Source organism: Hipposideros armiger, unplaced genomic scaffold, assembly GCF_001890085.2.
Source record: "Hipposideros armiger isolate ML-2016 unplaced genomic scaffold, ASM189008v1 scaffold_768, whole genome shotgun sequence".
Classification (NCBI taxonomy): Eukaryota; Metazoa; Chordata; class Mammalia; order Chiroptera; family Hipposideridae; genus Hipposideros; species Hipposideros armiger.
In genome coordinates, this window is record NW_017732118.1 from 206,180 (window position 1) to 229,931 (window position 23,752).

The 23,752-nt window shown below is 39.8% G+C and overlaps 1 protein-coding gene across 9 annotated transcripts in view; it reads right to left on the bottom strand.

Moving 5' to 3' along the window:
- The window catches only part of LOC109373985 (dystrophin-like), a 606,466-nt gene that overhangs the window by 74,150 nt on the left and 508,564 nt on the right, over window positions 1-23,752 (bottom strand). For all 9 annotated transcript variants that reach the window (XM_019628250.1, XM_019628248.1, XM_019628247.1 and 6 more), the window contains 3 exons: window positions 22,884-23,085; window positions 20,259-20,344; window positions 17,639-17,796 (listed from right to left, as the gene is read on the bottom strand). In XM_019628250.1, the coding sequence (XP_019483795.1) occupies window positions 17,639-17,796; window positions 20,259-20,344; window positions 22,884-23,085 (446 nt within the window). The remainder of the gene's footprint in view (window positions 1-17,638; window positions 17,797-20,258; window positions 20,345-22,883; window positions 23,086-23,752) is intronic.

A 23,752-nucleotide genomic window follows, 5' to 3' on the forward strand; every position in this document is an offset into this window, starting at 1 on the left:
CACCAAGGTTGCCAGTTCGATCCCCGCATGGGCCATGTGAGCTGCGCCTCCTTCAAAGATTGAACTATGCCATTGTAGCATGAAAGCAATGTGTAACCAATGGCCATGGCTGTTCTCCAATAAAAACATTAAAAAAAAAAGGATTATAGAACCTAAAGATGAAAGGGACCATGCAAGCAAGTGAATTCATCTTTTTGGAATGGCACCACAGAGTTGTAAGACCTTCAGCAGTCATATAGTCCAAACTCTTAACCCATGCGAGTGTGTTCTTATAGTCACTATATAAATAATACCCATTTGCGGGAACAAATAACCTTAACAGATGACCTTGAACATTTGTGTACAGGGACCCCTGTTCAAAGTGCTTGTCACCCTGGGCTGAAATCCACCAGCACCCAACCATGAGAGTTCAAACCCCAGTTTTGCCACTTACTGGCTGTGTGAGCTTGGGAAAATAACTTTCTCTCCCTGTGTCATAATTTTCTTCTGCCACGAAATGAACTATGAATAGTGCCTACCTCATAGGATTGTTGTAAGATTTAAATGAGTTAACAAGTGAAAGGCACTTGAAACAGTGTCTGGCACATAGCAAGAGCCATGTCAGTGTTTGCGATTGCTATCGTCATTATTATTATCTATCCAACAAGAAACCCAGAAGTTTTTAGCCTTCACACAGCCCTTTAAATAGTTTACCTGGGCTGTCATGTCTGTCCATGCCTTTTCATCCCTTATTCCTTTTATTTCTTCTTCATAGGACATAGCTTGGTTTGTCATTGTCTTTCAGAAAATTATTCTCCAAACACCATCTGCTGGGATGGGACCTCCATTTCTCTGGACAATATAATTGGACTTGCATTTGTTCTATACTAAGACTCACATAGGGTTTCTACTCAACTAAAATCTCTGGGTCAGTGTTTCCCAGCAGATCAAATCATCCAGCAAAATGCTTCGTGAAAAGCAGGTCAAATTAATTAAGGAACCATTGTACATTATGTCCACCTCTTAAAATTCTTAATGTTCGTTAACATATTAAACGCTAAGAAGCTTGTCGGTAAAGAAACACATCCAACTTCACTTGACCTCAGATTTTCCCACACTTGTTATTCAGTGATCCCAAGACTGTTACCTTTTTTTTTCCCTCCCACTTATAAGGTCTGTGACTACCACGAGGTACTAATGCTGTGTTGGGAATGCTGTTCTAGTGATTCCTCTATCCTGTACGTGTTCATTTGGGGTTTGTTTCTTTTCACTTCTGTCAAGGACTTCCCTGTCAGTTTGAGCCCATTGTAAATCTCATCAATATCTTTAAAAATTCTGACTCTTCCAGCCAATGAATTAGCCCATATACACAGCTTTGTATAATTTTCACATTTTAAAACATGTGTTCTGGGACAGCCGGTTAGCTCAGGTGGTTAGAGCGCAGGGCAGTGCTCATAACACCAAGGTTGCCAGTTCGATCCCCACATGGGCCAAGGAGCTGCGCCCTCCACAACTAGATTGAAACAAACAACTACTTGACTTGGAGCTAATGGGTCCTGGAAAAACACACTGTTCCCCAATAAAATTTATGAAAAAAAATGTGTTCTGTCTTCATAAAAAAGTCACTGGTGAAAATATCAAACAGGCCAAGGTCAAAAGTGAGCCAAGCCACACCCCCTGAGCCTGCACCTCAGGTCAACACGAACCCAGGATTCATCCCTCTCTGGCTGCTGAACTGTGACTTTTCTCAGGTATATCACTGTCTAATCTCTACTGCTCGTTTCTCCATCTCGTACACAAAGACACAATGAGAGACTTTGTCAAAAGAACTACAAGTTTCAGCTACAGTATGTTCCTATAACAATCTCTTGCTCCACTGGTCTTGAAATTGACTTTATCAAAATAACCCTTTGTAGCTAGGAGACACACCATTATAGAAAGGCAGGAAATTGAAAAGCACTACTAATTCATTCCTATTTAAAACACGGGTTAATCGTTGCTTAATCTGAACCTCTGTATTTTTCTCTGACTTCGGTTTGAACGATAGTTTGTTTAATGATGGATTCCGAGACATGCTACGGAGTAAAAATTTATGCTTAACACAGAAAGTGTAATCTAACAGAAAGCTTCTATTCATTCTGGAAGGCAGGAAAAATAAAATCAGATCATGAGTCAGAAACAAATGTAAGTGTAAAAAAAGAAAAGAAAAAAAGGAAAACACCATGTCTGTGATGTGTACTTAAAGGCACAGCAAGTATCATGTGAGGAAAGGATCTCACTACTCTTTGTACTGTTCAAACCTCCTTAGAAGATGGTGTCTAGTTCTGGTGGCTACAGCTGACCCACAGCTTGGAGAAGGCTTGGCAGAAGGGCACAATAATTAAAGGGGTTGAAAGTCCTATGAGAACAGCATACGACAATTGGGAGAATTTAGCCATAAAAAAATAAAAAGAATGGGCAATAAAGAATAGCTGAGGGGCGATTTAATAACAGTTTACAATTATGTGAGTAGCTCTTGCATAGGGGCCTGTGACCAGCTGTTCCATTCCTCTACTGAGGACAGAACAAGAAGAAATAGGCTTGAGGAGCATGAAGAATTTAGGCTTTAACTCACACAGAAGCATTTCCTGATACTGAAAGTTGTTCGAGCATTAGTGTGAGTTACCAAGGGAAGCAATAGGCTATTCTCCTCTTTCCAAGTCACTAGAGATTCTCCTGTACTTAAAGGCTGGCAATTCTCAAGGTTCTTTCTAGCTCCTAAGATGCAAGATCCATCATTTGGGCTCTTGGAAAACTGCTCGCCTAGGCCAAATGGCAGCCCTGAAGCAAGGCACAGGGACTCTCCGCTCTCATTGTTTCGCTCTTTCACTGTGACGACAAACCATTCTGTATCCTAGCAGTGCAGTCCCTCTCCTTTTGTCTGATAATAAAGAAGGAAAGAATTAAAAACCAGGCAAGCTTCTATAAAGAGCTAACAGAACTAGAACTAAAACCCAGCTAAAATTACAGGTTTGATCATTGCAGAAGAAGTAAATAGGGACAGATTGGGGTGGTAGGAAGTTGTTGAGGTTAAACGACCGGTACGAAGGCATTGGCGTAAGGTTATCCTAGTAGGTTCCATTATTTGCTGACATACTTTGAGGCCTCGGAAAGCTTCGTTCTGTATCAAGGATGACTTTGCCCTCAGCCCTACATGCCATCTTCAAACTATCTAAACAAAAACTGTTGGAATGGGCCCTTTAGCCCTGGGTTTTGTTTTGGGGTTTTTTGTTGTTGTTCGGGGCAATACCTCCTTTATCCTCCTCTATGGCATGCACACATAAAAAGCCAAGGTATGATAGCTCCTTCCACTGTGATAGCCACAGGTTAAAAGTATCTTGTTTTCACTCCCTTCTCTGTTCGTCCTCACCTATCAGCTACTCTCCATCATAGCATGGAGGCTCGGGGAAGGAATCAGTTATCATTACTGCCACTCCAGTACAGCACTTTGCAGGGTGGCTTTATATAAATGTCATCTTAACAAGGTACAGAGACAGTTAAAGGAACCTCAATATTTGGAATTTCTAGCCAAAGGATGTAATTACCAATATAATCATTTCAAAGGACATTATGTGGCAAGTTTAGAGTTAGGCAATTTGCCCAGGTACAGAATAATTTTTGGGTTTCTTTCACTACGTGTTTTCCATAATCTCTTAGGCCCTGAATGACCAGCCCCCCAATGGCTGAAGAGTCCTTTTTCTCTCAGGATAACAATATCGGGTCATGGCCACAGAAGAAGTGCGATGGGAAGCTTTCTCAGCAAGTCCTGCACCCCACCTACCATAAATACATACATTGTATTTTAAGAGAAAGCAACTGGCATCCCAATTGTGAGGCTTTTCCAAAAATATGTCAATATTTCAAAAATGGAAAACAATTAGTATAGAGAGATGTACACATGCAAGAGATTGTACCCAGGAGTTCTCAGGTAACAAAAATGGAACTAATGTCTTGGACATAATACTTGCCCAAACCTGCTTAGTTTCTCTCCTAGATTCAAAGTTATTTAGATCCAGGAACTATGTTTCTATATCCTCCGTAAAATTCACTGAATTGAACGACAGGCAGGAATTAAGGCATAATGTGATCTCTATACATAAAAGGAAGGATTATAACATCTAAATGAGCTTAGAATGAAAGAAACTGCCTAGACATTCTGAAGAGCGAAAAATAAATAAACTTATAAGAGTTGTCTAAGGAGTAGAAGACAAAATAAATACATTCTTAAACTGCCCACAGTTTAGTTGCAAAGAGTTTTTAAATTAAATATCTGGTTTGTCTGTTATGGAATCACACATTAAAGGGAACTAGTCTATTTCTAGATTTGGAGACTTTGTTTAGAACAATCTGGCTTACAATACAGGGGTCCACAAAATTCATACTGGGGGCCCTGAAGGGAACCTCTCAGGCAGGCAACCATGCTCTAGGTCAGTGGCTCTCAATCAGAGAAAATTCTGTATCCCAGAGAACATCTGACAATGTCTGGAGACATTTTGGGCGCTCACAACAGGAGGAGGGGTTGCTACTGTTGTCTACATAGAAACCAGGGTCCTGCTAAATGTCCAACCATGCACAGGACTGCCCCCTCCAACAAAGACTTATCCGGGCCAAAGTGTCAGAAGGAGCAAGATTGAGAAACCCTGCCCTAATGTTAACACCTATCATTACCATGGTTCACTTGTTGAAACTAAGAAACCAACATGGGACATGGCTATTAACTAAACATCAGACCTCCTTGGGAGCCCTGGAGGGCACCTAACAGGTAAGCTGCTATCTTCTACAACACAGAAACGGAGAAGCCATGATAGGCCTGTTCAACTACTAATGATGTGAGAGAAAGGCCACACTGGTTGATAGATTGTGGATGGAGGGGGAAAGGGCTAACACATTTTAAAACCCAGGCTAGAAGGAAGTCACAAGGGAATATGCTAAAATCACACAGCCTGATTTGAAATTAACTTGCTTCTCAAATACACAACTCTATGTAATGTATTCCTGGACAAACAGCAGAAATTTATGTAATCATGGCAAATAATTACCCCAAGCAAAATAAGGCAGGTTAGCGTGTGTGTGTGTGTGTGTGTGTGTGTGTTATGTTGTCATTTTATTTAGTAGAGTGCCTGCCCATTTGGAGGAAAAACAATAACTAAATATATAAATATTGAATCCATTCATATGCATGAAGAGAATTTCCAAACATTTTTACTGACAGAAAAGGTAAATTTATGGAAAACACTAGGGACAAAACACTGATTTTTAAAAAGGTTAATCTCTCCTTCTTGGCCATGTTCATTTGCTGTTTTCACTAGGGAAATGTTCCCTTCATAAATCGAAATCACCATTTCAATATTGTTGCCATTGTTAATAAGTAATGGCATTAATAGCTGAAAACCCACCATTGCTGGCCCTGATTGGAAAAAGCCCTAGTGTTTGGAAAGATTTGCTGAATTTAAATGGATAAAAACTGTTTTGTGAATTATAGTCTGTACACACAGATTTAAAATGACCAGGAGAATGACTAGCCAGGGTCAGACGGTATAGGACACGTAGTTCCTGACTGTTCCGAGCTGTTATTACAATTTCTTTAACTACCTCTAAATCTACCAAGGGCATCAGTGGAATATTTTACATAAGAGAGAACTCTGCACTAGCAACGGACATAAAAGGAGGAACAAGAACAAGTTGTAAAGAATATTAATGACTGTTCTTCCAAACAATCTCAATCTTTATGAAAATCAAATGAGTGATAAAAAAAATCTATAAAACCATACAAAACCTGCCCGTAACAAATACAACAGAAGGAAGGTGGCATTTTGATCCTCTTTGACCGAGGTACTTACGTTTTACCTTTGAGTTGCTGAGAAAACTACAGTGTAGGGACACAAAAAATCATTTATATGAGGTTCCATATAATGTTTTTCAGATCCTGCTGCTTCTACGGTTGGTCTCACGTGAAAGGCCACACTCTCTGTGCAAGATTGTTTTCTGTATCTTATATCTCTGTTATAAGAGTTGTTACCCAGAAGATCAGGTAAGACTTTGCAAATAATGACCAAGCTTTGAAATAAGTACAGTAATACACTTCCCTCCCTGCCTTTTCCATTTGTAACATTTAGCATATAATCAAAGATACTTGGGGATAAGTAACTCTTGAGATAAACTGTTTCACTTTATGTTACAGATGAAAAAAGGCTCAAAGAGGTTAAGGAAACGGCTCAAGATTATTATTGTAATACTAAAAATATGTACGCTTCAAGCGGTCTTAAAAAGGGAAGACAAAAGTGATTTCCTATGGGAACCTACAGGCTGATCTCCAAAGTCTTTTGAATCTTTAACTTTTTGGAGGAGAGTAGAGGCTCTGATATCTAAGTTAGGCGCGTCTGGGACAATGTCCAGGTACCAAATCTTGAACTGAATTCTATGCTGATCTACTGAGAGCTACATGAAAATACAAGTGAATGCTCAGAAACTACTGTGATAAACGCATACTCATATCTCTCCTGATTGTCTCCTTTCCTCCCTTCTTTTTGGCATTACGTGTCCTTCCTACCTTTAGATGTGATGGCATATCTGAGCTGCATAGACTGATAGGGGCAGGGCAACATAAATTGAGGGAAAAAAGAAGCAGAAAAGCCTGCGAGCTTCATGATTAGCACACAGCTTATATGATTTGGTCAACCTGTCGTTCCCACTAAAGCGTTGGTAAATATGGAAATGCATTTATCAGACATATGTTTACATGGCTAAGGGAGGAATGGACCGTCAATTCCATACACTGACAAATTCTATACACTGACATTTTAAGCAATGTCATGGCCAAAACTGTATCCAAAGGCAGCTGAGACAGTGAAAAGTCCATTCTTTGCACATTCCAATCACCTTGAATGCCCACAGTGATGGTCAAAAAACAGAGGAGAAAAGTAGGACCTCTTCTTTACAGAAGAAAACCAACTAATACAGAGGGTGCCAAAAAAAGGCATACATTTTAAGAAAGGAAAAAACTATTAAAATTGTAATGCTCCATACATACCGATAACAAAAGATGAATACAAGTCACATTTGACTTCTGCAGTTACAAGAGGTGCTCAAAGTGGTTCCCATCAGCGTCCAGACACTTCTGATGACAGCGAACTACTGCTTGAGCAATGCTGACCAAAATGTCCACTTGTGTACACTTTTTTGACACCCCCAGTATATGCAGAAAGAATGGTGGAATTAGGAAATCACTATTATGCAACCACCAAAATAAACATTGAATTAGAAAAGGATCATCAATGGAGGCTAAACCATAGGTGAAAGGCTGTTGAGGAATACTATATTCATAAGGTCTCAAAATATCACAAAGATGACTTTCTAATTACAAAGGGGGAAAGGCTATTCATACAATGAAAATATCTGTCGGACACCACCTTAATGTTCTTAGTTTCTTAGCATTACCAGTAAGAACAACGTGTTCTTTTGTCCCTCCAGATGTGATGCAGTGGGAAAGACACATTACCTTTCTTCATCTTCTTGCCAAAAAAATTTAAAACCTGAATCTAATCATGAAGAATTCACCAGAAAAACCCAGCATATTAGACCCTCTTCACAAGAACTGGCCTGGACTCTTCAAAATGCCAATGTCGTGAATGAAAAAAAACCCCAAAATGCTGGGAGACCACTTAAATTGACAGGACAGGGGCAAAAATCTTGAACAGAGCCAGATGTAAGGAACGTTGTGGGACAACGGGAAAGTTCAATGTAGACCACACACTAGATGATATTACTGAACTGATGTTAACTTTGTGTGATGGCAGCATTGCCAGTGGTGTAGGAGAAAGTCCTTTGGAAACAAAGATGTATGGTGACGTGTCTAGAGGTTTATGTTTTAAGTTGTGATGCCCTTTTACTTTTAAATGGTAACCGGGAAAATGTGTTTGTGTATGTCTAGTCAAACACAGACTTACATGGAGAGTGCGGAGAGGGACGGGAATGTAAATGGGGCAAAACGCGAACTACAAGGTTGTACAGATGCACGAGACATATGGGTGTTCATTATACTGTCCCTTCAACTCTGCCTTATGCTTGAAATTTTTCCAAAATCAAACACTGGTTGGAAACCATTGTTTCTTCCAAATCATCCCTTCATGGGGGAGGGCACGGCAGGCAGGGAGGTGAGGAAAAGCGACTTTAATCACTGTGAAAAGGGAGGGAGAAACGGTATGAATGTCAACGGTATAAAATGTGAAAAACTCCACAGGATTGCTTTTCTCAAACACCTCCAAGCTGACACCACACTGACTTCCTCCCGGTTTGTTCTCTTAGCTTCATTGTTCCTCAAGCATCCCCTCATACACTAGGACCTCCATGCGCTTTTCCCAGATACCTAACTGTGAATTTTCAGCCATAAAAATGAGTTTAAGGATCCCCACATCGACGGACATTTTCATTGTTTGAAATAATGACCCAGAGGTCAAGAGTTGGGTTCGTGACACAAGAAGTAGTCAAAGGCTTCCCATAACTGCAGTCTTGGGTAGAAATCAAGTATTTTATTTCAAGTTCTGGAGATAATGACTAGGTTGGAGTCCAGCAGTCACTGATCTAAATATTAATCAGGATTCTGCATCACCCAGTAAAGATAAAATCAGATCCAAACCAAAACACATGGTGATTATCCACTCTTCATTTATATGTTCAAGGAAGACTGTCCTGACCTCGGGTTCTCCACATTCCACCTGACTAATAAACCAATTAAAACCATGGCTACAGGGAACAAAAGCACAATTTTTACATCTCTGCTGATCCATAAATTTGCTCAACGTTATTAATTTATGCTCAAGAGTTCTTATTTAATAGAAAAGTTTCACATATACATGGAAAAGCACAAATATCTGTCTGTGGATATCAGAGAATATACTTTCTCAAGTATGCATCAGGACACATTACGCTAAAGTACAATACATAATGTTAACTCTTCCACTATTGCCTCCTACAATCATTTAAAATCCAGTTCCGGAAAAGGTAAAAGTATAGGAACTGAAAACAGAGTAGTAGTTTCCAGAGGTTGGGAGCAGGCAGGATGACAACAAAGCAAGACAGTATTTAATTTTAGGGATGATGGAAATGTTTTGTGTCTTGATTGTACTGGTGGCAACACAATTATATGCATTCATCTACACTCATAGAACTGAATACCAGAATACATTTTAATGTATGTTTTCAAATGTAGTTTTTTTGGGGGGTTTTTTTTTCCTAGCTGAGCCATCCTGCTACCTGTTGGCAGCTCAGCGGCTGCTCAGCTCGGGCCGGGACTCGAATTGCTGTTGCTCAGAGCTCAAACTCTTGAGCGAGCTCTTAACCAACTGAGCCACTCGGCCGGCCCTTGTAGTTTTTTTTAAAAAGCAAGATAGAAAAAAATTTGAATTTTACCAAATGCCAGAAGGAACCCCAAACCCAAAACAAACAAAAAATCTCTAGCTGTTAGATTAAGAGAATCAAGACAATCTACGGACTCTGGATAAACAGATAAGCATATTCCAGGAGAAAGTTTTGTACTTCCCTTCATCTTAAATAATTTTTGTAGAAAGAGCTTTTCATTTAAAAAAAAAATCCAATTTACCAACTAGTGACAAACATGGAAAAAAGAAAAATTGTAAATGTGGAACTCAGGTTTCCTTGCTTCCATGATCTTTTGGGGTTAAGTTTCAGTGTAGATTAGAATGAATGGTGAACTGATGAAAGGGAGCCCAGAATAATCTTCCAACTAAAAGGATGGTGCTCCAAAAATTTTTTCACTAGCACCTCTGCCTCAACTTTTGTAGTTAAGAAGGGAGGAAGCGAGGAAGGGAGGGAGGCAGGGAAGGAGGGAGGGAGGGAAGGAGGGAAGGAAGGAAGAAACTTTGGTCATTAACAGTGAAATACTACTTTATAAGGTTGAGGAGGGAAAACAGAATGACGTGCTTTTCCTTAGCAATAAATGTATGAATGAAAGAGGTCTGAACTACAACACAACCTATCTTTGAAATACTGGTGAAGAAAATATTCATCACTCTACACTGAGAAGTTAGCCATACAAACCACAACAAATTCAATGGATAATTATGAAGCTAAAACCCACCATAGCTTACAATAAAAAAAAACCCCCAAAACTGAAAACCAATTGTCAAACTCAAGATAATGCTGACAATAATAAAAGGTCTTTTCTGAAAATTTGCAGGAATTCTAACTAACTGTCCATGAGCAGGCCCGGAAGGAGCTTGGTGATGCAACCTCTGTTTATGAATATGAAATTGTAGTCATTTACTAATATCATAGTTACCCGTAACTGTCAGTCCAAAGGGGTATAAAAGAAATATGGAAGGGCCCATATTTTTTCTTTTCTTTCTTTTTTTTTTTTTAAGCTGAGCCATCCTGCCACCTGTTGGCAGCTCAGCGGCTGCTCAGCTCGGGCTGGGAAACGAACCGCTGTTGCTCAGAGCTCACACTCTTGAGCGAGCTCTTAACCAACTGAACCACTCGGCCGGCCCTTGGAAGGGCCCATATTTTGATTACTGAACAACAACAAAAAACCCCACAAAGAAAACCTCAGCAAAGTGGAATTTGGGGGAGTTGTTTTAAGGATGGAAAATATAAAATGTGATCAATTGACATGGGGAATGCTGTTGAGCTGGTTAAGTGCCCTGGTATGGTATTTTAACACTTGTAGAGAAAACAGAAACTCAAGAGTCTCTAGAATATACTCTACCGATGCTTGGTTACACATAAAAGGAATTGTTCATCTTGGTGGGATATTCTCATGTTACAATACACTTCAGGTAATCACAGCACATGGGAGCACTGCCATGTGCCCACCACAACTCTAAGTGCTCTGTCTCTATTGGCTCCTTTAAACCTCACACCCATCCCGAGAGCTTAGGGGTCAGAAGGTCAAGAAACCTGCAGAAGGTTGCACACCCAGAACACAGCAGAGCTGGGATTTTAAGCCAGGCAGTCTGCTTCAGGGCCTATGCACCTAATTACTCTGCCACTCACTACTCCAGATACTCTGGAATGATTTGATATCTACAGAGGGTGCCCAAAAAATGTATACACATTTTAAGAAAGGACAACTGTATTAAAACTGTAATACCAGATACCGATAACAAAAGATGAATACAAGTCACGTTTGACTTCTGCAATCACAAGAGGTGCTCCAAGTGGCTACCATCAGCATAATTTTAATAGTTTTTTTCCTTTCTTAAAATGTGTATACATATTTCTGGCACCCTCTGTGTATGTATGTGTACACACACACACACACACACACACACACACACGTCCCCGCTTTATCCACAGTTTTGCTTTCTGTGGTTTCAGTTTACCTGTGGTCCACTGCAGTCTGAAAATATGTAATGGAACATTTCACAAATATGCAATTCGCAAGTTTTACATTGTGCCTCAAAATGTCATGCCATTGTGCCTCAAAGTCTCATGCCATCCCGGCCTGGACGTGAATCCTCCCTTTGCCCAGCATCTGCACTACATACGCTCCCCACCCATCAGTCACTTAGTAGCCAACTTGGTTATCGGATCGACTGTTGTGGTACCACAGTGCTTTGTTCAAGTCACCCTTATTTGATTGCTGTCATTGTTCTATTTGATTATTAGCTATTGTTGTTAATCTCCTACTGTGCCTAATTTATCAATTAAACTTTATTATAGTTATGAGTATATATACCAAAAAAATAGTAAAATAGGGTTTCGCACACTCTGCCATTTCAGGAATCCATGGAGGGTCTTGGGACATATTTCCCATGTTGATAAGGGGGGACTTCTGTATATACTTATTCTCAACAGTTGAGGTTGGAATTTATTCTCATTTCTATATATAATTCTATATTCCAGCAACTGTGCATAGATGATATTCATTTCTGTCATAGGAATATAAAAATTCAGAAGACAGATGAAAAAGCAACTTACTCATTTTGAATGCATAAATACAACAGGAGGCAGAACACAGATGTAACATAAACAGATTTTGACACCCAAGGTCTTGTAGGTGAAGCATATTGAATATAAAGTTGGCATCTCAATTCTACTTAAACAATAAAGTCCTTAAAATGTTTACAGAAGAAAATACTACAAAGACAATTAGGAGGAGGGGGTATGTCTCAGGGCACTGCCAAATACCAATTTACAAACAACGTGACTTTTCTAGAGTCACTTAAAAGTGTAACGTTTTCTCCCTTAAAAGGGAGTATTCTTTGTTTTCCTTTGAAGGTAGACTAGCCACTTGCAGCTGGGATTAGAGTATTTTAAATAAAGACCATGGTGTGTGTGTCTCTGTGCGTGGGTATACACCTGTACTGGGGTGGGGGTAGGGGTGTTCATTTATCCACTTGTCCTATTACAACCTAAAATTCAGATAAGGGATCCCATTAACACTTTCTTACTTCAGTCTAGTACTTGAATTGGTGAAAGCCATCGATTGCTACTCTGATGGTTTAGCAGGAGGAAATACTGGCTTGGAACATAGGGAACTTGGGCCTGCTGTCCAGTTCTGACATGACAGAATTCCAGGATATAGAATGTATTCATTCTACCTTTCTGGGCTTCAGTTTTCTCATCTGAAAAAGGGAGCTGAGGATAATCTCCACAGTTGCTTCGGGCAGTGTGTGTGTGACCCCTGGCCTTACTGAGGTCATAAAGATCAATCTGCTCTTCAACAGAGATGCTTCTATGGAATACGAAAAAGAATTCGTCTTCTCTTAAAGGGAGTATTCTTTGTTTTCCTTTGAAGGTAGACTAGCCACCTGCATCTGGGATTAGAGTATTTTAAATAAAGACCATGGTGTGTATGTCATCAGACCATGGCCTGCCGATACGTTCATTTAATTTCTCTTTCCAAAACAAACTAGATTTAGAACTTTACTTCTACTGCTGCCCCAAAGAGTCACTTTCTCAGGAAATATGTTGGCAGCAGTATGCTTCTCATGTAGAAACATATCCTGTTGTCTCCTTCAATATTAATGAACATACCACTGCCAAATCCATAAATGTAGTGATTTTTTCTTTTTAATATCCACAGATATGACTTCATTTCTTGGCTTCGTGGATCATGTTGAGGGACCTATACTGATTTGAAAATGGGCAGAACTTTTTATTTGGATTTGATGGTGATCTCTTTGTCTTTAAGGTTTCCCCCCCCCCCCAATTTTTAAATTGTCACTAAAATACACATGACATAAAATGTACTGTCTTTACCATTATTAAGTCTACAGGTCAGTGGCATTAAGTATGTTCATGGTGTTGTGCAATGATCAGTGCCACCCGTCTCCAGAGTGGAGGGACATGGGCTGAGGAAACCTTTCAAAGATCCTCCAGCCAGCAAGGAACATGAAGACACCTCTCTCTTCCTGCCCCTGCTAGGGCCTCAATTGAATCAGAAGCTAACACCTTTCTCACTGTCCCAACTTGAAAAGAAGTAAGTTTTCTGGTTGGGGACAAGAAAACGAAGGAAATACAAGGACCAGAGTCTGAAGTCAACTTCTCCTGCGATGCCGGGGATGTCGCATTTGTAGGAGAAACAAGTACTCTCCTGCAGTGTCCTTAAGCTGGTAGAAACAGCAGCCTTGGAGCACAAGCTTGCTGAAAGAACCAGCCCGGCCCCATTCCCAAGGTTTTCCACTTCAAACAAAGGGCAGAGGGCATTGTCACTCCTGTTACCTTTCCCTACGGCAAACATGGCATGTCAGCCACTGCCACGTTGCACAGTGAAAGGCAAGGCGAGTGCCAGAGCACTTGGCTGAGAAGAGCATGCCAGGGACAGGTTGTCCATTGTAAAGGAAGCACTCACAATGGACCTGTTCAACCTGATTGCAAATGACTGCAGAGTGGAGGGGATCCCCAAATCTAAGTAATGTAAGCCTCATCTGGCTCTGTATCTACAGAATGTGCATAATGTCCCACTTGAAAAATCCAGTTTGCCAACACTCAACTTCTTAAAGGAAGGGTTCCTCTTCCCTGCCCACTCTCCTAGGTTCCCTGTTTTGTATTGCAGTTCCCATTCTAGCAAGGACTTAGGGTAACTGCCTGTTTTTTCACACTGGGAAGCTGGAGAGCAGTCCAGCTGACCCCTGAACATGGGGTTCAGAGGCGCCAATTCCCTACGCAGCTGAAAATTTGCATGGAACTTTTAACTCCTCCAAAACTTAACTGCTAATAGCTTACTTTTTTTTTTTCAGCTGAGCCATCCTGCCACCTGTTGGCAACTCAGCGGCTGCTCAGCTTGGGCCGGGACTCAAACCGCTGTTGCTCAGAGCTCGCACTCTTGAGCGAGCTCTTAACCAACTGAGCCACTCGGCCGGCCCACTAATAGCTTACTTTTGACTAGAAGCCTACAGATAACAGAAATAGTCGACTAACAGAAATTTTGTGTGTTATATGTATTATATACTGTATTCTTAAACTAAAGTTGGCTGGAGAAAAGAAAATATTAAGAAAATCATAAGGAAGAGAAAATATATATACAGTATTTATTGAAAAAAATTCATGCGCAAGTGGACATGCGCAGTTCACACCCGTGTTGTTCAAGGGTTAACTGTAGCTTCAAAAAGTGCTTATTTGGGAATGAGGTGGGAAACGAGGTATGGGGGAGAGGGGGCGCTGGACTTGGAATCTAACTCTTCTACCAGCTGAGAAACTTCAGGGGCACAAATAAATTGTTCATCTACCTAAACGACAAGAAAAACCAAAACCCCAAGCCCTGTCTTTTCTATTCTCCTCAAAGGGCTGGTGAGGGTTAAGTGAGAGAATTCAGGGGAGCAAAGTTAAAGTATGATCAGTAGCAATAGTAACAATATTAATCTTAAGCATGGCAGGTACGCATGGTAGGGAGAAGCTGTTTCATGGTAGTGAAAGCAAACTGTGGGTGGTTATGGAAACATTAGGAAAGGTCTGCCAGAGTAATTAGGATTTACTCAGTGGGCCATGAAAAGAAACTGAAGGCTTCTTAGGATGGCATCATACAGTGAATACATTTCTCTAAAGCCAGTGTAAAGAGCAGTAAGACCAATGAGAGGGACCAGGGAGCAGAGAGGAGGCTTGCTAGGAAGACAGTGCAATAATCTACACATGTAATGAGAAGGCCTGAAAACTTAAGAGTGGCAATGAGAAGGAATCAAACAAAAGATGTTTCTTTCTGTTAAAAATAAGTTAGCAATTTCCTAATGTTCTTTTTCTAATTCTAAATGTTCAAAGAAGAAAATTCGGAAAAATACAAAATAGTAGAGAGAAGAAAATAAAAACCACCTGTTACCACTGTTAATCTCTTGACAGATCCCCCCCCTCCCTCAGTCTCACAAATGACATTCCCAGGGGCTTGGAGACTAGCTAGCCTGGATGCATTCAAATAAGTATGCGAGGGCGGATTGAGTTCAAAGTTTTGACACTGCGAAGAGAGTGCTGCTATTACAGAGACAGGAACATATGGAAACAAACAAGAGACATGAGGTTAGGGAAGGTAAGCACCCAGCAAAAGAATGCAACAGGCAGACCTGGAACAGGCTGAGCTCTTGATAAGGGGACGGTGCTAGGGAGAGCCCTTCAACCAAATTCAAGACAGCCAGACACTGGATTTTATTTATTCTCACCACAAAAAAAAGAGTATTATGTGACGTGACAAAGATGCTAACTATCGCTGTAACGGCAATCGTATTACAACACAGAAATGATATCAAATCAACGTGTTGTACAGCAAGTCCTCACTTAACATCTTTGATACTTTCTGTGACTTTAAGCAAAATGAGGTATAAGAAAACCAATTTTACCATAGGCTACTTGATACAAACACGGGTTCATTTCCTATGGCATCTCGTCAATGTTATAAGGAAAGACATGGAATGAAACAATGTTATTCGAGGACCTGTGGTATACCGTCAATGTACACAATGTTAGATATCAAATATATTTCAATAAAAAAAGAAAGAGAGCCAGGATCTGTAGTGAGGGTGGCAGTGGCTGCCTGAGGGTGTTGGTGGCAGTACAGTAGGGTGACAGGACAGTGGATCCAGAGACCCTGAAGCCAGCCCAGGTTACTCTGCAGCAGGAACCAACTCTGAAGAAAGATGGCTGTGGGAAGGTTGGGATTCTGACCCTTACTCTCAACTCAAGTCACAATACACACAACTGTGCACACATACACACATATGAAGGCGTGTGTGTCAGTTTCACAACTAAAACTTAAAAAGTAACTGAAGCGCTTAGGAAAAGCAAAACTCACATCATTGCAAATTATTTTATAATTGGATTAAAAAACAAAATGAATCTGGACTCCTTGTGGCCATTAATATTCATTGGATGAAAGTTATTTGTGTCTACAATCTGGAGTAGAAAGATTAATGTAGCAACATGCAAGAAAAAATCTAGAGGTACTGAGTCTGTTCACATTTGCAGAGATCTGAGTATGATGTGAAAAAACTGCATTTAATTCTCCACACCTATTTTACATTTACAGCTAATTTGCCATAATTTTGGCAAAAGAATCCAAATAGTGTACCCACTTCTACATAAGTGGGCTTATTATATGTGCATTTAGTCAATTTGCCCGGTTAACTATTAAATGAATGCTCAAACTGCTTTAAACATTTAAATATTCAGTGTTCTGCCCAGGAAGCCTTTTACAGTTTTATCCTAGCCTGTGGTCAAAGACTACAGGGTCTAACCCAGTTATCTCTACTACTAGTTATATTGTTAATGGGATTAGAATGGATTGACAAACCCCATATTAAAAAACAACAGCAACAAAAAAACAGCTCTTAGCATTTTTTTTTAAAAACACAGGAACACTGTGACTAATGTAATACTGGAAATATTTCACTCCTTCAGTGCTGGCGGTATAATACATAGAAACAACTTTTGACAAAAAGGCATCTGGTACTATGTATTCAAAGCCACACAACTGTCTATATATCTTTTAGTCTGGTAATCCCATTCCTGAGAGTTTATTCTAAAGAAAAAAACATCCGTCAAAGAAAAGAGCTAACTGCATACAGGTGTTCACTGCAACATTACCTACCTTATCAAAACACAGAAACAACCTAAATGTCTATTGATGGAAAGTGCTCAGGCATTTGGGAGGAAGAGGGTATATTTCTGGGGGCGCTGCTTACGGTGTGGAAAAGGCAATGGGACAAGGTAAGAAAGAGAATGGACAAGAGTGTGTTGAGTTAGTGACGGGCATTAGCAGAGTGTACAAACCTCTGACCTTGTGATTAGACTACAGCAAGTCACCATCCAGGGCTTGGCATAGTAGAGAAATGTCAAAGCTACCAAAGGAAAACTTAAAAAAAAAATGATAGCCTTGTCAACTACTTATCAACAGTCATCGAAAAGGAGGCTATAATGATAGAATGAGGTAAAACTAAAAAACTGAGAGACTCACCTATGAAGATCGTATATACACAGGATTTTTATGGCTGCCTCGCTGAACTACTGTAGACTCCCTTCCCTCCCAGCACCTTAGTAACCATGCGCAGAGGTTTCAAATATCAAAAATCTCCTACCCACCGGCCTACAGAAGAGCCATGTGAAGTTCTGTGTTTTCATAATTAATTTCTAAACTACAAAAGAATAAATATGTTACTGATGATGGTGAAGAACTTACAAACTGGAAGCAGCTTCTGACACTCGGCTCAATGTTACTGCCCCCGAAGGATGCAACTTCACCCAACTGTCTTGGGATCTGGATCGAATCATGCAGAAGGAGGCCCAGCCTGCGCTGGTCACAAAATCCTGTTGAACTTGCCACTTGCTTGAAAAGGTCTACAAAAGGAAGAAGAGGAGTGTAACCATCAAAAAGCAGCACCAAATCGATGCTAGCAGTACCTCATGGCCAACTCAATTCTGGTACCAATTCTCCCACAGAGAGGGGTTACTTTTCCAGTATGTTAATCTAGAAATCTAGTATTTTTATGGATGAAGTTAATCATCATTGTGTACCGTATTTGCCGGCGTATAAGACGACCCCCTAACATTTCCACTCAAAATACAGAGTTTGTTATATGGTCGGCTGTGTGCGATTTTGCGAGTGTGGTAAAATCGCATAACAGCAAAATCGCATAACAGCCGAGCATACACGCAGCAGCGCTGCTGATGCCTGAACGGTATGTGGAATGAAGTGGGCGGGCATCGGGAGGCCACTATGGCACGGGGCAAGCACTATGGGCAGTCTATCTGAAGTGTACCTGGCGTATAAGACGACCCCCCACTTGGAGGCATATTTTTCAGGGCCAAAAAATCGTCTTATACGCTGGCAAATACGGTATATATGAAGTGTGACAACTTTTAAATAAATTATAGCCCTGCAAGAAATGAGTTCACATACAGTCCTGACACCTGAGCTTTTCCTCAGCCAGAACATAATCCTTTGGGAAATATTTTATAGATAGGACATAACCACTTTAATAAAAATAACTGTTGTAGCATTAAGAACCATGTAACTAGCCCCAAACACCATTCCCTTTGGACATCAGAGATTTTAAAATGTACCAAAATTAGGACTTCGTCATGAAGTTATAAGATCACTGAGTTGCTTATATGTGCTCCCACAGGATGCTGTATGTATTTGTAATTAGCTCGTATCACTTTACACTGTCACGGATTTAATATGTGTCTGTCTTTTTGGCTGAAGAACGATATCCCTTTGAGAGCAGGGACCATATCTGGGTCAACTGTGTGCCAGAAGGCTCTAGAATAGAACAGTAGTACCTTGTAGATAGCAGGTGTCCAATACATGTGGGTCCACAGAATGAATGAATATACCAAACACTTGTAACATGTGTTTTGTTCTCAGAAAAATCATTTTAATCATACTTTGCATTCAAATAAAAGCTGCCCAAAAGAGTAAATCCAAGAAAGGCTTTTCTACTCATAAGCACACTTTAAACTCTAAGACAGTAAATATTTTAACGATACCTAAGATGGCAATAACAAAAATGAGATTGTGCACACCGCCTTTTATCATCTCTCCAATAAACACACATAGATTTTTTTTGTTCAAAATTGTGAATTATTTTCAAACATCCCAGTTTGAAGTTAATATTTTTGTTTCACCAACATCAAAACCCATTCCCTCTTAGTAGTTATTTGAAACCGGCTCAAAGCTCCCTTGATGATTCAATTTAGTATTACAATGTGCTGGTACTATGCCCATCATAAAGTTAGATTATCAGCTAACCTATTATAAGTCATTACAATATTTAAAGGAAAAAAAACCCCCACAGAAATATTGTATTGTATCCAAAAGACATTTTTTAAATGGTTAACAAAATCTGTTCAGTTATTTTTCTTTGGCCCTTAGGGTGAGAAAACTCAAGTCAAAACTACATAAAAGTCAAAACCAAAAAGGCGTGTGTATTCTGTGGCTTACTCCTAGGGGGAAATTGAGCAGTAGGACACAGAGTGGCTTCGGAGGAATTTAATCTCTTTTATCTCCTGCCTGTCCTGAAGCTCAGCACATCTCCTCATCCCTGTGAGGCTATGCCTTAGGGGAAAAGAAAAAAGACAAAACAGACTAGGTTTCTTTAATATTCCAACTGAAGAAGATTTCTTACAAGCATTTAAAGGGGAAAACACATACAGTCCTTCATAATGGGAATGAACGGTCGCTTAGTTATCTCAACCATCACTCCTCTTGCTTTTCAGTTGGATTTACAAATAATAAGCAGAAGAACCCAATGGCTAATCAATAGGAAATTCTATAAGGTGATATTTATCCTGTAAAAAATGGCGAGCTGTGTGTCTCTCAAACAATAAAATGTTAGTCATGTCCCAGAACTGGCTATGCCAGTCCACCTTGCAGTAAGATGATTACCAAATAAACAATGTTTCTTGAACGTGAATGCCAGAGAGTCCTCTTTAAACAAGAATTCAAAGACTAGGCAAGAGCATGGATTAAACCATCACCTTTCTTTTTCTGATTTATACAAAGGAGTTAGGAAATCAGGCTTTATCCCCTAGGAACATGTGTTTTATTCAGACACAGTCAACGCAATGTAAAATAATACTCGAACTGGACAAGTGAATCTTCATTCTCCATTTAAATGCCTGCAATTTAATGTTTGACAGGGAATAGCACAAACCACATTTTATGACACTCTAAAAGCAGTTGTACATTTTACGAGTAGGACCTTCTGTCAAATAAGAACCTCTGTCATTCCCCATCTAGAGCTGGGGTAATTAGCCAGCATTAATAAAAGAATACAAAGTTAATATACATGACTTACATCTGTACTTGTCTTCCAAATGTGCTTTACACAGAGAAATAATGCCAGTTTTAAAAGACAGGACCCGGATCCTCCCTGTTCGTCCCCTATTATGAAAAATCAAACGAAGAAAATAATTACTGACACTTTCCTAAACGGTACACACTTCTCAGCTAAGAAAACAACCTTGGATATGGGAAACTTTATTGACCATTATTTTATTAAGAATAAGAACTTTTCTGAATTCCTCATCTATTTGGCTGATGACTTACAGTGCGATGGAAATTTGACCAACTTGACCAATGACTATTTACCAAGTTTTCAATTCTTAAAAGCCCTTACTTGAATTTTAAGAGTGGCTCTACACAAAATCGGAAACATATCCTTCTATTCATCCATGGAAAGCTACTGGGTTTAAGTTGGTAAGTGGGGTAATTACTACTATGCACGAAGCTATTTTGGTTACTGAAGCCCCCTCCAATTACCAGCAACTAACTATTAAGCCCTCTTCAAAACTCTTTTAGATTTTCATCAGATTGCCCTTCCTGAGAAGAAAATTAACCACTTCAGGCCACATGACACATAATATAAAATATGAACATTTATCTCCACAAGAAAAATATGCTATGCTCTATTACACAGCATTCAAATATATGATCTTAAAGAGCAGTTTTAAAATAACCTATTGCTATGTTAATATATATGTGTGTGTGTATATATATATATATATATATATATACACACACACACACACACTTTAAGTTTACATGAAAAGCAGAAATAAAGGATTCCACATGACAAATTTATTAACAAGTTCATTATATCCATGGGAAAAAATAAAAAATTATAATACAAAGTTTTTCATTTTGTAGAAAATGACTTTCAATAATTTTCAGCTTTTATTTTGCTATGGAAAGCAACTGAACCTTAGATGTTGGTTTAAAAAAAAAACAAACTAGACTTATTCTCCCAACTAGCACTTTGAAATTACAAACGATAGGCCCTAATTGTGGTTATTTTTGGTGAACAATATATTGAACTTTCAAGTGGTACAATTTCCCAAATCCCTTAGTCTAACAGAAATCCTGGATTCTAATGCATTCACAAGGTTACTATCATCGGAAGGCTTTTCTTATCTTTCCCTCCTCTTTAAAAAAGGCAAACCAGTGTAACAAATTATATAGTAACTCAGGTCTTCCAGGAATTAAACTGTCCCTAAATAATTTTCAGGCAGGTAGAAAGGAAGTTATATAGTACTCAGAATCCATTCACATGTCATCTGTCAATGAAATGGTGCTAAAATCTAATTGAGGGGGAAACCTCAATGCAAACCCTTATCCAAGCAAATGTAAGTGCCATCCACAATTAAAACCTAGTGGAACAAAACCTAGTATGTTCGCCGGCTGAGTGGCTCAGTTGGTTACGAGCTCACTCAAGAGTGCAAGCTCTGAGCAACTAGCAGTTCGATTCCCGGACCGAGCTGAGCTGCCGCTGAGCTGCCAACACATGGCAGGATGGCTCAGCTAAAAAACAACACAAAAACCCCCCACAAAAAAACCTAATATGTTCAAGGGCTTGGTAAGTAAGGATCAGAATTCAATACCCAGGTGATCTCACAATTTAAAAAGCAATACCTTATCAAAATAACAAAGAAAAAAGGCACTTTTGATCCAGAAGGTGGTAGAAATCTATAACATAGGCAAATGGCAAAATAGTTGATATGCAACTCCTTTTAGAAAACCTTCCCAGGTTTCCAAATGGGGATATGTTCCTGTTGACATGTGAAATGAGGCATGTAATACATAATTCTAAGGTCTAAGAAGAATTCAGTCAAAATTGAGACCGATTCCTTCTGCTACATTCCTCAATTATCTTCATTAAGCTCAAGACAAAAATTAGAACTGGAGGTCTCTCCTGTGTGCAATCCCACAGAAATAAACAAGTGCTCTCTGAGTGAGTGATAAATAGAGATGCCAAACGGAAATTTCGTAAAACCTTATTAAAAAACCAAACAAACGAACAAAAACTTCCCCAATTTGAGGAGCTGAGTTTGCTGCATTAAGGACTTGTTTTCTTTCATTTTGTTTGGCTTATCAATTCATAATCTTTGCAAAACTCTCCTGAGTATCAGCTAACACTATTGACATCAGGTGACAGGTATGCCAGCATCTCCAGGGGCACATCCATTTCTTCCCGAGAGGGGGGATCCACCCCCGACGTGGATGGAGGAATTCAAGATACATGGACTAGACAGGGAAAGAACCAACAGCTCCACACTGACACCTTCTATTGGGTTGTTGGAAAAGTCATGACGCACTTTTGCAACGAAAAACAGAAAAAACACGTCATGACTTTTCTGACAACCCAATACTATTTGAGAAAAATGAGTATCTCAGGGTTTTGTTTTTCTAATCCGAGAGCAGGCTGTGTTCTAGCTGTTACCTATACCAAAATATGTTTCAGGTCCAATAAATGCAAAAATGACTTATCACAGGGACAGCATTAGGTCACAAGGCTTCGGGAAACTCTCATCCCGAGGACCGTATGACTAGACTGGGGCCCTGTCGTGATGCTAATTAAACCGTCACCATTCCATAAACTAAGCCCCCTGTGACAGAACCGGAACAATAAGCTGGCCATACGTACGTGTCATAAACATTCAGCAGCCAATTGAGACACATATCCACGCAGAGGGGGACGTTGACCAGATTGTTGTGCTCTTGCTCCAGGCGATCATAAACGGTGGTCAAACAATTAATGATCTGCAGGATGTCCATGGGCTGGTCATTTTGCTTGAGGTTGTGCTGGTCCAAGGCATCACACGCAGCTGACAGGCTCAAGAGATCCACTGCAAAAGCCACATTCAAATCACAGGTGATTCAAAGGGGGAAAAGCCTCCTCTGACTCTTTTTCCTTTTCCTTTGACAATCCTGGCAGAGTTGTCTCGTACCCTTTAGTAAACACCAAACCCGAACCCTACCCTCTTTTAAAGTACAGTAATACCTTGGTTTGCGAGCACAATTCCTTCTGGAAGCAAACTACTTGTATTGCAAGACATCGCTCGTTTACCACGTTAAAATGTATTAGAAATGTTTGCTCGTCTTGTGGTACCCTCGCAAACCAAGTCACTCGCAATCCAAGGCTTTACTGTGCTTTGTTTCCATCCCTCAGCTCTAAGTTTGATGAATCTGACAAGCGTTCAGGATCTGAGGTTGTCCTCACATCTCACTGGCACTGACTGGGTGAAAATGTAGGCAAAGAGACAGTTCCTATTCCTGCAGTATTGGGGAATATGTGAGAGTAAAGGGGACCGCTCATGTTTTACAGAAGCTGAGTCATTTCCAACTGAATAAAGAAAAAACTATTTTGCTAGAGATTTCAAAAGAGTTCCTGACAATACTTGCTTGTGTGAGTAGTAGAGAAGGTCAGTTTGATTCATTTGTATGGTTAGGGTTGTGTAAACTCTATGACCAGATATAATCATTAAATACTCTTCTCCTTGAAATACCAGTCAC